General features: G+C 45.8%; 1 protein-coding gene across 1 annotated transcript in view; it reads right to left on the reverse strand.

The window, feature by feature from the left end:
• Nucleotides 1-1,132: 1,132 nt before the first annotated feature.
• Nucleotides 1,133-15,853, reverse strand: part of PCYT1B (phosphate cytidylyltransferase 1B, choline) — a 150,181-nt gene continuing 135,460 nt past the window's right edge. The window contains exon 8 of the mRNA XM_040421823.1: nucleotides 1,133-1,348. Coding sequence (XP_040277757.1) covers nucleotides 1,133-1,348 — 216 coding nt within the window. The remainder of the gene's footprint in view (nucleotides 1,349-15,853) is intronic.

The raw sequence follows: 15,853 nt of genomic DNA on the forward strand, positions 1-15,853 counted from the left end.
GCCTTCTGAATGAAGTTAGATTGTTATATGTTATATGTCAACAACGATGTTATATGTTATATATGTCAGCAACAATGTAATGATGATGGAAGCTAAGTTTTGACAAAAAAATCTGAAGCAGAAGTCTAAGGCTACTTTCACACTTGCGGCAGGACGGATCCGACAGGCGGTTCACTATAATGGGAAAGGGGGCGGAGCTCCGGCGCAGCACGGCAGTGCACGGCAAAATGCCGCCGGACTAAAAGTCCTGCATGTCCTACTTTTTAGTCCGGCGGCCTCTCACCGTGAACCGCCGTACTGCGCCAGAGCTCTGCCCCGTCCCCATTATAGTCAATGAGGACAGAGCGGCGGTCCCGCGGCACGGCGAAATAGCGGAAGGACGTATCCGACAGGGTGAACAGCCTGTCGGATTTGTCCTGCCGCAAGTGTGAAAGTACCCTAAGTAAATAAGTGTTTTAGCTGCCTGAACACTTACTCAGATTATTCTTTCTCCAGCACCAGTATATCAAGAATTTATACAATTACTGCAAATTAAATTCATAAAATGAATTGCTTAACCTTAGGTTTCTGAGAGCTAACACAATGGAGCATGCAGAAGATGCAAAATGCTCTATTCTTGCATCTTCTAAAGATTTTTTTTGCACATTATTACTGGCCTATAATCTGTGCATGGTTTGCAGCCATACACAGGGTTCAAGTATACCAGGAACACATGCCAATATTACACCAAATAATTGTCACATTTTACATTTTTGTAGAGTAATTTTTCTAGATTGTAGATTTAAATTTCTGTTCTAATCCGTTTATTTTCAAAAAGCTTTGGTATTTTAAATTCTGACCAAATTAGACAAAAAAAAAATCTATTAATTTACTGCACACTAAGCCTTCCATACTAATTTGTCTACACATACATACAGTGGTGTCTCAGGACAAATCTCTAAAATGATTTTCAGAATTTTTAACTAGGGACCCAGAAACACAAACCCTGCTCTCAATTTTAATCCTCAGATTAAACTTTACTCAACAGCAAATCTGTTCTAACCCTTCAGAGGCCACCTATGCAATAAGGGGTGTAGCCCCTGCGGTGGGAAAAGGCCTCTCTGCTTATAGTTGAAAACATTTCATGTACTGGTTACTTTTCATCTTCATCTCCTTCACTCATGCTGCTGATTGAAGCAGAGGTTGCACCTTTGGGCGATAATGGTGGCGAGGGCTTATTTAGCATCCATGGCACTACAGGCGAAGGAGAACGAGATGGAGAACGTTCTCGGGTTGGACTGCTTGAAGGACTCTGTCTTGGAGATAGTGCTTGAAGCATCCTCCCACTCCTCTCCTGAAACATCTGCTTCTGGAAGAAAATGAACATTGTCAGTTCAGTGAATTATGTAAACCATGTGATTTTTTGAAAATAATTTATTCCTATTACAGTATATGTAATAGGGTTTTATTATCAGAAAATACAGCAGAAATAACTTTTTCTACTACAAAGGATATAAACTAATTCTTATGTTCATTAAAATGTGAATCTTTGCAGGTTTCCTAATGACAACAGAACTACTGTGTCAGTGTTCCTTTGATTTATTGTGAATCTTGACAAAATATAAAACCCAAATGATCTTGGCAATGCCTAACCATAATGAATACACTTTAAGATTATCCATGTATTGTTAGAGGGGTTCCCTAATGATAAGCAGGAAAGGGGTTCTCAAACTGTAACCTGTGTTCAGTTTTCCTGCAGCGCCACCACAGGTGAAATGAAGCATCTATATAATGCGTGGGTGTGCTGGGTCCTCCAGTGTGGGAGACACTTTGTAGCTGCTTTCCACTTAGACTTATAGAGCCCTCACAGGAACTCAAGATTCCCAATAAGGCATATAAAAATGAATTTTCTAAATCAGGCATGCTCAACCTGCGGCCCTCCAGCTGTTGTAAAACTACAACTCCCACAATGCCCTGCTGTAGACTGATAGCTGTAGGCTGTTCGGGCATGCTGGGAGTTATAGTTTTGCAACAGCTGGAGGGCCGCAGGTTGAGCATGACTGTTCTAAATAATGCTTGCCCTGAGTATATACCTGTCTATATGTAAAGAAAAATCAAAAAATAGATAGCACATCCTATAAAATGAAATAAATGTGGAGGAACACTTCTCTGTGGCTGAAAATATAAAAGCAAGCACACAATGCAAAAGCACTTTTTGAACATTACCTATTTTTTGCCCTAAAATGGGGGGAAGATGTCAGTTTGTCTTATGGGGCAAATACCAATGAGCACTCGTTACTATAGGAGGACCGGGAAGCGGTGAATGCAACGCTCCCCGGGCTCTGTACTCACCGCTTCCTGGTCTTCCGCTGCCATTGGCTGTTCTGTGACTGCGCACAGCATGAGGACATCACAGCACAGTGTGTGGCCTGAAGACCAGGAAGCAGCATCCGGAGCAGGAAAGGTAAGTTCGATTTTTTTTTTCTGATCTCGGGTCTGCAGAAAAAATAAACTTTCCCTTACCACAAGCGAAATACACATTGATGACCTCATCAACGAAGGTCTTATAAGCCATCCGGGAGGAGACACGCTCACACTCTGCCCTAACCCCTGAAGACGGCGGTAACGGCGAAACATGTCGGGGGGCAGCGTGAGGCTTCAGTTTTAACACAGTGCAGTCCGCAGCCCCAAGCAGCATAAAGGGGAATCGCAGCACTGAATACATAGCATGCTGGCAGCGCGCAGCCGGCCGCAGCAGTGGTGATTAGTAGCGACCTGTCACCCCATACTAAGGAAGGGGATGCTGGACAACACTATAGTAAATAAAACTAAACAAGTGAGGACTGCGACGCACTGGGATTTTAACATATAGTTAAGTTAGCAATTCGGTTTTACTAGCATACCAATAAAAGTTAAATATTAAATATTAGGTATCTTGGAATGGGTGCTGGATTAATAGGTGCATATTAGTCCTCTGGACATTAGTAGTTATTATCAAAATGAAGTGGAGGGCGGCACAATCAAACACGCACAGAATTGATGTGGAGCGGTCAGTGCAGGTAACAAGGCTGGTGAGGAGGCACGCACTCGGCGGTGCACAGCTGAGACAGTAGATACAACGTAACAAACTCCGGTAAGTAGGAAATGAACAGCGGCACTCACCAATGTGCGTTCACAGACAGCAGCTTTATTCCATGAGATTGAGGCAAGGGGCAGACAGTTCAAGCACGCAACTAACAGCGGCGGCCGTTTCGCGCTATCTGCGCTTCGTCAGGCTGTGCGTCAATGCGTGCTTGTGTCAATGCTCCTTTTAAACCCAGGTGCTGGGTTTCCGTCATAATATCAGACTAATCAGAACCGCACCTGAGCAAGAAAAAATACATTCCAACAAATACAAACAAACAATGAACAAGCAATACATCAGGGACATATACAAGCACGTCGTGCACACTTGTTTAGACGAACTTAAGGCACCCCTTTCCTGTTTTAATGGAGTTTAAATGCTCCCTAAACCTCTCAAACAAGCACCTAATAGTCTTGCCGATATAAAATTGACCGCAGGGGCACAATAGCAGATACACCACATATGTGCTCCTGCAGTTGATAAAGGTGCTGACTCTGTGTTGGACACCCCCAAATTCAATCCATTTCTTAAGGGAATTGTACTGGCAAAACGAGCAACTGCCACACTTAAAATTCCCTTAGGTCCATAAATCACTGAGCCACCCCCCGGGGCGTCCCATCGTCGCGGGGATTGGCTCAGTGACGGAGCCTTTGTCCAAGTATGTGGACTGGCTCTTGAGACCGATTCTCACCAGTGCTCCAGCGTATCTTAAAGACACGAATGACTTTCTGCTAGCCCTCAAGGATTTGCATTGGCAGGATCCTTTTGGGGGTGTCCAACACAGAGTCAGCACCTTTATCAACTGCAGGAGCACATATGTGGTGTATCTGCTATTGTGCCCCTGCGGTCGATTTTATATCGGCAAGACTATTAGGTGCTTGTTTGAGAGGTTTAGGGAGCATTTAAACTCCATTAAAACAGGAAAGGGGTGCCCTAGGTTTATCCAACATGTCAGAGAAGCCCATAATGGGGATGCGAGTTGCATTTCATTCTCCGGTTTAGAGACAGTCCCTGGCCCCTGCAGGGGGGGGATAGACACCGCCTCCTCCTGCAGAGGGAAGCTAGGTGGGTCTTGCGCACACAAGCGCTAGGGGAACTTGGGCTGAATAACAGAAATGACCTCAGCCCTTTTCTTTAAGTAAGCCTCTTAAGTTTGTTTTCCTTAAGTTCGTCTAAACAAGTGTGCACGACGTGCTTTTATATGTCCCTGATGTATTGCTTGTTCATTGTTTGTTTGTATTTGTTGGAATGTATTTTTTCTTGCTCAGGTGCGGTTCTGATTAGTCTGATATTATGACGGAAAACCAGCACCTGGGTTTAAAAGGAGCATTGACGCAAGCACGCATTGACGCACAGCCTGACGAAGCGCAGATAGCGCGAAACGGCCGCCGCTGTTAGTTGCGTGCTTGAATTGTCTGCCCCTTGCCTCAATCTCATGGAATAAAGCTGCTGTCTGTGAACGCACATTGGTGAGTGCCGCTGTTCATTTCCTACTTACCGGAGTTTGTTAGTAGTTATTATGCTTCACATGGGGACCTATCTACAAATGCGTCTGATCTGAGGTCTGCTTCAAATGGGGGCTTATTTACAAGGACGTCTGATCTGAGGTCTGCTTCACATTGGGGCTTATTTACATCAAGGTCTGATCTGAGGTCTGATTGGGGGTCTTATAACAACTGGGAACACAATTAATGGTTTAATTGGGGGACTGATCTGAGGTCTGAATAGGAGCCTAATTAACATTGGGGGCCTAATCTGAGGCCTAATTGGGGTCTTATTAACATTGGGAGTCTGATCTGAGGTCTGATTGGGGGTCTTATTAACATTGGGGGTCTGATGCGTAGGCTTGACTAAAATTGGTGATCTATTTGGGGGTCTGAGCTGAGCTCTACTAAAAAAAAATATTTTTTTATTTTACTCTTCTAAAACCTAGGTGCGTCTTATGGGCAGGTGCATCTTATAGGGCGAAAAAAATGTTATATGGATAATAAATTTTACTAATGGTATATTCACTATGTATATGAATATGAGGTACCTAGCAAATCTATTTTGATCAAAATCATTTGCACCCATCCACCATGACGGGGTAACCTCTCTTAGATGGGAACCTCTCCTTGTGTCAACAGGACTGCCTGTCTGTGGAGGCCAGCTCCAGCTGCCACGTTCTGTCCTCCCCTCCAACTCTTAGTAGTTATCCCTAATTAAGATATGGAGGAGGGGACTATAGAGGTGAGATGTTGGACACACTATGGAGCCAGCCCTACCTTCAGAATGTTGCCTGGTTTTTCAGCACTACTAAACATACAGAAGAATACAGCTATAACAATGACAATGATGTTTCCTCTGACTGTAAACATTTTCCTTCCTTATCTTCTCCATTTGACCACCATGACAACTTCTTCCAACCAAGTCTCATCTATCTACAGTTTGACACACAGACTTCTTAGGTTCTTCAATTTCCTATCACACTCTTTACCATCTCAACACAAACTCCCCATCCTGGTGCCCAAGCAGTGTCATTCTGCTGCATCCCGATTAATGTTCTCCCTATGCTCCCCCAACCCTCCAAATGCTATACTGCAGAAAAATCAATGCCATACAGATAGCTTCCATGAAAGTAGTGTAATAGTACCTTACAATAATAATTGTGCTAGGCACAGTGCCCTCAACATTAACAGTCCACCCTTATAATGCCCCCAGTACTAATAATGCCCCATATAGTAGCTTCAATAATACGTAAGACACTCTGTATTCTACTTAGTTACACAGGCGCTTCTACCTCTCAACAACTGACATTGTATATTGTCTTTTCAAGGCACTGACAACAGTGAAGGTGGGTAGGAAGTGCATCGCACAGTACCATAGTATATAATATAGCTTCAATAATAATTTTCTCTCCCAGAATGCCCCCCGTAGTAATAAAGTCCCCCCTACGGGGCATCCAGTAGCAATAAAGCCGACTGTAGTGCCTTCAATAGAATTAGTGCCCCCAGTAAAAAAAATGCCCCCTATACTTCCCCAGTAACAATAATGCCCCCTATAGTGCCCCCAGTAATAATGCTCCATATAGTGAACTCATCTGTGATAATATTGTCCCTATAGTACCACCAGTAGTAATAATATTATCCCTATAATGCCCCCAGTAATAACAATAGCTCCAGTAGTATTTCCCCCAGTGTGGCTCAGACTATGAAAGAAAAAAATACTACTAATACTCTCCTGAACCCCATTTTATGCTGCATCTGTGGTGCAGGCAGGACTGGTGCAAGGATTTTTGCCACCCTAGGCAAAAGCTAATTTGGCCGCCCCCTTGACTCCACCCATTGACTCGCCCCTTTTTTGTCCTCACATACTCAGCTGTGATCTATAGGCTCCCATGCTATGTATATACATCGTCAGTCTGATCTATAGCCCCCATGCTATTTATAGACATCTGTCACCTGTATGTCACCTCTCCATCCTATAGCCCAGCTCTGTCCCAGCCTCTCACACATCCTGCCAGCACTAATCCCATCATCGCCTCCTCTGGGCTGCTCTCCCCTCATTCATTCCCCGCTCTCCCTTCCCCAAGACAGCACGTCCCCATACAGCCCACATCCCGCAACTTACAACTCATTTGCCAGCACCATGGCCGCTCCTTGCGCCTCCTGATCTTCTCCTCCGCTGATCCCGGCCCTAAATGATGGCTACCGGCCACTTCCTACTCCGCAACAAGCTGGGGGCGGGGCGTTGCTGCAGCAACTACTACGTCACAGCCAGAGCGGCGCCCCCAGCAAGAGTGCGCTCTACGCGGTGGCCTACTTTGCTTATGGGTGGCCCTGGGTGCAGACTACAAGCGTTTGGTGGACTGTGACCTGAGAGCCTGTGTCTCAGCGCAGGGGGTTGTGATAATGTTGCTGATACACTATGCCATAGGCTTCAGGCCTAATAACCTGTTCCTTACAAGGGTGAAGAATGGGACAGGGAGACACTGGAAGCTGTGCCTTGCTGTTATATTGAATGGTATCATCATCCTAAGGACAGCAACACAGTTGAACTGAGAAGGAAGGGTACCTGCGACTCATCTTCCAGACCTTTCCAGCCACTGGACGGGTCCATAAGGACCTGACACTCTCAGCAATTAACACTGGCAGCATTAGGTTGTTATGTATCCAATGGTGGCCACAAGGAAGTTTCCCAGTAGGGTCCATGGTGTCACGGATGTTCCCGTGGCAGGTACCAGGAGATCAGAGAGACTGGCAACTCGTGGGTTAAATTGACAAGTTCCCTGTGGATCTTATTGTGTCTGTGTTTTGGTGAATGCCACACTCCTTGCTTCAGGTGTTGCTTGTTAGTAATTTACCTTTCCCATAAGTAGCCGCTTCTCACTCTTGGTTTATAGATTTTCTTCCTGTCTTCTAACTAGCTGGTCGGTTGTACTCTGTGGTGTTTCTGGAGTTGCCAGTTTTCTACTTTCAGCTAAGTCTTGTCTTTTCTTATTGTATTGTGTTTGTTATATTCCCTGTTGTTTGTATCTGGGCCTGAGACAGAGACTTCCATTCGTCCATCTGGGGAGGAATGGGTTGTCTCTGGTCTTAACCTCATTCCAGGGCCTTATAGGGATATAAGAGCGTATGGTATGCAGCTTATGAATATTCCTACCTTCAAGGTATATTCATATTGATAGTTAGTTAGGGCCCGGATTAGGGTTGTTTAGGAGGTGACCTGTTCCTTCCCTAGTTTCCAGTCCCAGTCACTGTTCCCCTTCCCTCCTGTGTTCAGTGAGGATTTTCCCCCCAACACTGATCGTGACATTATAAATCGCCGAATAACTGTCATTTTGTTGTCTGTATCAGTTCAGCCATGGATGTTATCGATGCACTGACAGGTACTGTCTCTGGAGGTGGATGACCTCCGCACGACCGTCTCACAGATGCAGAGACCACTGTTGGCTGATACTAGTAGTGGTCACCTGACCTGTCCTGAACCTAAAGGTGCTCTCCCGGATAGATTCTCGGGGGGGAGGGGGAGTGATAATTTTATTCGGTTCAGGGAAGCGTGCAAATGGTACTTTAAGCTGCGTCCACACTCATCTGGGGACGAGAGCTAGAGAGTGGGTGTGATTATTTGTTGCTTAAAGGGGACGCCCAGTCTTGGGATTTTTCTCTGCCGACTGCATCACAGTCTCCCCGATCAGTAGATGCATTTTTCGGAGATTTAGGTCTCAACTATGATGACCCGGACCGAACCTCCCTGGCCAAGACAAAATTACTCGTCCTGCATCAGGAAGAGCGTTCAGGGGAGATCTATTGTTCCGAATTTAGGAGGTGAGCTAAGGAACAATCCAGCTCTCCGTAGCCAGTTTTGTCAGGGATAATCTGAGAGGCTGAAGGATGCTTTGGCCTTTCATCAGAATCCTGAGTCGACCGAGTACCGAGTGTCCATATTCTGTGGTGTTCTGTAACCAATACTGTAGTACATCAGAAAGCAGTGTCTGTATTGCAAATTCCAATAATCTGGGCCTAATATAGTGTCCATAATCTGGGTGTTCTGTAACCAATACTATACTACATCAGAAAACAGTGTCTGTATTGCAAATTCCAATAATCTGGACCTAATATAGTGTCCATGATCTGTGGTGTTCTGTAACCAATACTGTGCTACATCAGAAAACAGTGTCTGTATTGCAAATTCCAATAATCTGGGCCTAATATAGTGTCCATAATCTGTGGTGTTCTGTAACCAATACTGTACTACATCAGAAAACAGTGTCTGTATTGCAAATTCCAATAATTAAAAAAAAAAAAACATTCACCGTACCCAGCTTCATGTCCAACTTAGCTGGTGACACAGGACAACACTGTCCAAGTCACACCAGTGGGAACAGTTGGTCGGTTGGATTGCTGAAGATAATGCCTCCAGTCGGTTAAGCACCACCCTCTCTTCCATCAAGTCCAGTCTCTGTAGCCAAGAGTGTGGTCAACCGAATCCTCACGCTGATCATCCTTCCTCCCACCATGGAGAGGCTTGCCAAACGAGTGATCCCACACTTGGATATTACGAGGAGCTCTTTCCAGCGCCACTATTACATTTGGCCCTTGCACCCAGCACGCTTGAAGAGGGACCTGAGATATTGTGCCCTGATTTCCAAGCTCTTGAGCCTTCACAGTCTCAAGAAGATGACAGTGGTGAACAGCAATCATTCGTTCAGAGTGGTAGTTTGCAACCTGTGCCATACCAAAATGAGCCGGGGCGTGAACACTAGCAACCTCACCACCATCAGCATGATCTGCCACATGGCATCCAAGCACCCTAATAAGTGGGTCGAATGCCTGGGTCCACAATCTGGGTCCGCGGGTACCACCACTGCCTCCTCTTCCCCTGTGTTACGCACTGCTGGCCAATCCCCTGTTGAAGGTGCAGGCCCGGATGCCCCTCGCCCTGCACCTGGACCTTCGCATGAACTATCAGCAACAACATCCACTTCCCTGTCCCAGCGCAGCGTCCAAATGTCCATAACACAGTCATTTGAACGCAAGCACAAATACCCAGCCAACCACAGGCCATAGCACTGAATGCGCAACTTTTGAAATTACTGGTCCTTGAAATGTTGCCATTTAGGCTTGTGGACACTGAGACCTTCCGCAGCCTGATGTCGGCGGCCGTCCCTTGGTACGCAGTCCCCAGCCTAAATGGCACGGTGTGCCGTGCCTGCCTTACACCAGCATGTGTCCCAGAACATCACCCGTGCCCTGACCAACGCTCTTACTGGGAAGGTCCACTTAACCATGGACACATGGACAAGTGCTGGTGGCCAGGGACACTACATTTCCCTCACCACACACTGGGTGAATGTTGTGGAGGTCGGGAGTGAGTCGTACCCTGGGATGGCACAGGTGCTACCCACGCCCAGGATTACAGGCCCTACGACCATCAGGGTCTCCGCCAGCAGCTATGTTACTGGCTCCAACCCCCACTTCTCCTCCTCATCCACTTCCACCTCCAGCAGCAGTCAGCCATCAGTCGCTAGCTGGAAGCAGTGTAGCACTGCTGTGGGTAAGCGTCAACAGGCCGTGCTGAAGCCGATCTGTTTAGGGGACAAACAGCACACCGCCGCAGAGCTGTGGCAGGGTATAAGGAACCAGACCGAGCTGTGGCTCTCGCCACTCAACCTACAACTAGGCATGGTTGTGTCTGACAATGGCCGTAACTTGGTGGCGGCTTTGGAGCTCGGCAACCTGACACATCCCATGCCTAGCCCAGATCTTAAACTTAGTGGTTCAGCGGTTTATCAAAACCTACCCCAATTTGCCAGAGCTACTAGTGAAGGTGCGCTGAACAGCATGCACTCGCATATAATGTTTTAGAGCGTCAGCTGAACAGCATGCACTCGCATATAATGTTTTAGAGTGTCATTTGAACAGCATGCACTCGCATATAATGTTTTAGAGCGTCAGCTGAACAGCATGCACTCGCATATAATGTCTTAGAGCTTCAGCTGAACAGCATGCACTCGCATATAATGTTTTAGAGCGTCAGCTGAACAGCATGCACTCGCATATAATGTTTTAGAGCGTCAGCTCACCTGCAGGCACTAGCATATAATGTTTTAAGGCGTCAGCTCACCAGCAGGCACTCGCATATAATGTTTTAGAGGGTCAGCTCAGCAGCAGGCCCTCGCCCCTCATGTTTTGGATAGTCAGATCAGCATGCCTTTGCTCTGAATGTTTTTGAGGGTCACCAGCAGGCCATCAATCATAATTTTTCAAGGGTGTGTATGATGCCCTCCTTTATGTGTAATAAAGGGTGTATTGTAGTGCCGGTTCCTTGTCATTTTTGACAGCCCTTTCCCTTAGTGCATAGGCTTTATGAGTGTGAACGATATATGTGAACGAGGCCCTCCTTTATGTGATATACAGTCTGTTTCGGAGTGCCTCTTGCTTGTAATTATTTGCAGCACTTGCACTTTATATACAATTGAATATACAGGAAAGAATGTTTGCTAACAATTTTTCCCGTAAAATAGATTTTTTTGGGGGGGTTTTGTGCGTATTTTTGTCAGTCTGTAAAAGTGGCATACAACTCAGACAACATGGTTCCCAGCAGCGACCTGGGAGTCCAAGATGCATCCAGACATCGTCCCCATGCTGTTCCCGATCCATTTCGGTGGTGTTTCAGTCACTTTCTGACCTTTTCCAATGGACCAGGCACCCTCCCCTCTTCAGAGCAGGGGGTGCCTGGTTGTCTCCCATTGACTTCCATTAGACTCGGGTGCTCGGTCGAGCACACGAATATAGCAATGTGTTCGGGCCGAACACCGAATACTTTGGTGCTCGATCATCACTAATGCCAAGGTGACCTCCAAGTTGGACTTAAGGGGGGCATATAATCTGGTTAGGATGAAGGCTAACAATTTTTCCCGTAAAATAGATTTTTTTGGGGGGGTTTTGTGCGTATTTTTGTCAGTCTGTAAAAGTGGCATACAACTCAGACAACATGGTTCCCAGCAGCGACCTGGGAGTCCAAGATGCATCCAGACATCGTCCCCATGCTGTTCCCGATCCATTTCGGTGGTGTTTCAGTCACTTTCTGACCTTTTCCAATGGACCAGGCACCCTCCCCTCTCGATCATCACTAATGCCAAGGTGTCCTCCAAGTTGGACTTAAGGGGGGCATATAATCTGGATAGGATGAAGGAAGGGGATGAATGGAAGACGGCTTTTAATACTCCTGAGGGGCACTTTGAGAACCTGGACATGCCTTTCGGGTTGACCAATGCCTCGGCCGTCTTCCAACATTTTGTGAATGACATCTTTCATCACCTGGTGGGGAGGTTTGTGATCGTGTATTTGGATGACATTCTTATTTATTCTCCTGACATGGAAACACATCAGAATCATGTGAGACAGGTGTTACAGATCCTAAGGGATAATAAATTGTTTGCAAAATTAGAGATGTGTGTTTTTGCGGTACACGAGGTGCAGTTCTTGGGCTACCTGCTGTCATCTTAGGGTTTTCGAATGGATCCTGAGAAAGTCTGTGCTGTATTGGACTGGGATCGACCCGAAAATCTGAAGGCTCTTATGTGGTTTTTAGGATTCACCAACTATTACCAAAAATGTATTAAGAATTATTTGACAATAGTAAAAACCCTTAATGGACATGACTAAGAAAGGGACGGATGTCTCTGTATGGTCTGATTTGGCGTGGCAGGCCTTTTCTGTGATTAAGGAATGCTTCTCTTCTGCTCCCATCTTGGTGCAGCCAGATGTGTCATAACCGTTTATTGTGGAAGTGGACGCATCCAAGGTGGGGGTAGGAGCAGTTTTGTCACAGAGCCCATCACCTGGTAAATGGCGACCATGTGCATTTTTCTCTAAAAAACTATCCCCCGCTAAGAAAAATTATGATGTGGGTAACAGAGTTGCTGGCCATTAAATGGGCTTTTGAGGAATGGCGTCATTGGTTGGAAGGAGCGATTCATCTGATTACGGTATTCACTGATCACAAAATCTGGATTATCTGGAGTAGGCAAAATGACTGAGCCCAAGACAAGCCAGATGGGCCCTGTTTTTCACTAGATTCAATTTCACTGTCACCTATCGTCCTGGGATTAAGAATGTCAAGGCGGACGCCTTGTCACGTAATTTCTCTGGAGGTCATGATTTTGAAAACCCGAGTCCCATACTGTCTAAAGGAGTGGTGATATCCACTCTTTACCCTGATCTTGAGGTGAAGGTGTTAGAGGCTCAGGGAGACGCACCGGACTCGTGTCCCTCTGAGAAACTATTTGTGCCACCAGAATTGCGTCACAAGGTGTTGGTGGAACATTATTGTATGGTTCTTAGAGGACATCCTGGGAGTAGGTCCACTGCCAAGCACATATCTCGTAGATTCTGGTGGCCGGGGTGGCGTAAGTGTGTGAAGGATTATGTGTCAGCCTGTACTACCTGTGCGCGTGCCAAGGTGACAAATACTTGACCTTCTGAATCTTTACTTACGTTACCCATTCTGTCTAGACCATGGACTCATGTATCCATGGACTTTATCACTAATCTACCTAATTCTTCAGGAAAGACAGTTATTCTGGTGGTAGTTGATTTCTTTAGTAAAATGGTACATTTTATTGCATTACCAGGCCTACCTAATGCTAAAACCCTTGCACAGGTATTTGTTGACAACATTTCCTCTGACGTGGTCTCAGATCGCGGCACTCAGTTTGTTTCCATGTACTGGAAGGCGTTCTGTACTTGTCTGGGAATTCAACTGTCCTTTTCTTCGGCTTTTCATCCTTAGTTGAATGGACAGACGGAGCGCACTAATCAGAGTCTGGAGACTTACTTGAGATGTTTTGGAGGAGGAGGAGGTCTTCCTTTTTGTCTTTAGCAGAGTTTGCCATAAACAATAGTAGTCAGGTGTCCACTGGTGAGTCGCTGTTTTTTGGGGCCGCAGTTTAGTACATTTTCTAGTTCTAATACTTCTGGTATTCCTGAGGAAGAACATTTTTCTTCATCAATGTCATTGATATGGCGAAAAATTCTAAATAACTTGAAAAATATAGGCAACAAATATAAACGTGTGGCTGACAGGAAACGTATGAATGGTGCGGACCTAAGTGTGGGTGATTCTGTGTAGCTGTCCACAAGAAACATTAAGTTGAAGGTACCTTCCTGGAAGTTGGGTCCAAGGTTTATCGGCCCATATAGGATCACGGCCATTATTAATCCTGTAGCTTTTCATCTTGTGCTTCCTCAGTGTCACCGCCAGTTCTGTGAGAAGGTCTGGCAGACGTTCTTCTCTACCCCTTGTATGATGTTCTTTGTTTTGGTTTCACTTTCTCATCTCCTTTCCTTCTGCCAGGTGTCACTTATTTAGACTAATAGTCTTCCTTTATATCCCCTGCCATACTGCCTCACTTTGCAGTTTATACTACTTCCTGGATGAAGTGTTCACTGCTGGAGGCTGCTTCTGCTGTTTGCTCAGATAAGTCCTTTACTTTATAGTGTTTCCTTGCTGGCTTGATTCTAGGTGACCCTGACTCTGTCCGTATTAAGTGCAGGGAGCCGGTGGTCGTGTCCCCTCACTATTGTAGAGTTTTCAGGTGTCACACAGGTACGTGGACATGAAATCATCTACCATTGAGACCCTTGCATGTGCATAGCAGTCAGGGAGAGCTCTTAGGGTTTTATAAGGCTCACCTATAAGCGCCTTAGTTTGGGATCAAGCCAGTTGCTCGTTTATTCATAAGTTCCAGCTATCTGCAAACTTCACCCGTGACACTCAGGCCTTGAAAATTCATAATGTGTTCCATAGGTCTTTGTTGAAAAAATATGTGGAACTTTTACAGCCATCTTTCTTGCCACCCGCTCCGGTCATGGTGGACGGTAATTTGGAATTCGAGATCGCGAAAATAGTTGACTCTCGAGTTCTCCGTGGATCCCTTCAATATCTTGTCCACTGGAGAGGTTATGGACTGGAGGAGAGGATGTGGGTGCCCGCATCCGACATTTATGCCAATCGTTTAGTGAATGCCTTTCATAGATCTCACCCAGATAAGGTCAGTCCTGGGTGCCCGGAGGTCACCTGTGGAAGGGGGGTACTGTCACGGACGTTCCCGTGGCAGGTACCAGGAGATCGGAGAGACTGGCAACTCGTGGGTTAAATTGACAAGTTCCCTGTGGATCTTATTGTGTCTGTGTTTTGGTGAATGTCACATCCCTTGCTTCAGGTGTTGCTTGTTGGTAGTTTACCTTCCCATAAGTAGCCGCTTCTCACTCTTGGAGGTGTGGTTTATAGATTTTCTTCCTGTCTTCTAACTAGCTGGTCGGTTGTACTCTGTGGTGTTTCTGGAGTTGCCAGTTTTCTACTTTCAGCTAAGTCTTGTCTTTTCTTATTGTATTGTGTTTGTTATATTCCCTGTTGTTTGTATCTGAGCCTGGGACAGAGACTTCCATTCGTCCATCTGGGGAGGAATGGGTTGTCTTTGGTCCTAACCTCATTCCAGGGCCTTATAGGGATATAAGAGCCCAGGTATACAGCTTATGAATATTCCTACCTTCAAGGTCTATTCATATTGATAGTTAGTTAGGACCCGGATTAGGGTTGTTTAGGAGGTGACCTGTTCCTTCCCTAGTTTCCAGTCCCAGTTACTGTTCCCGTTCCCTCCTGTGTTCAGTGTGGAGTTTTCCCCCCACACTGATCATGAAACATGACCAGTCTAGGGCCCATCTAAGAGAGGTCACATTTTCATGGTGGATGGGCACGAATGATTTTGATAAAATACCGGTATATTCATGCATATACCGAATATGGCACTATTGGAAAATTAAAAATTGTCTCCGTTTGCACCAAAAAGCTGGGGTACATGCATTGTATCATATTTATTATGTGTTTGAGACAGTTTTTGCAATTCACTAGCGGGCATAGCTTAGAGAAATATGAGGTGTGGCTTAGCAGGAAGGGACCATGGATTAAAATGTGAAAACAGGCACCTAAAATTAGATTCAAAGTAAGTCAACCAATAGATGCTAGCAACAGTGGCATACTGTCAATGGAGGCAGGTTGCTATGGGGCCTGGCAGGTTGGGAGCCTTGCCGGCCAACCAGCCCTGCCCCCTTCCTGACACTGTAAGCAGTCCCTGTTCTTTTCTATGGAGTCAGCATTCTGACATGAAGGGATGAACCTTCAGAATTCTGGTAGTGCTTGATGATATTCTTGTATACTTTGCCTGGTCTTGAACCTTGGACCTGCTATATGGGAGGAAGAAAGCTT

The sequence above is a fragment of the Bufo bufo genome, chromosome 3 (genome assembly GCF_905171765.1).
Source record: "Bufo bufo chromosome 3, aBufBuf1.1, whole genome shotgun sequence".
In the NCBI taxonomy this organism is placed as follows: Eukaryota; Metazoa; Chordata; class Amphibia; order Anura; family Bufonidae; genus Bufo; species Bufo bufo.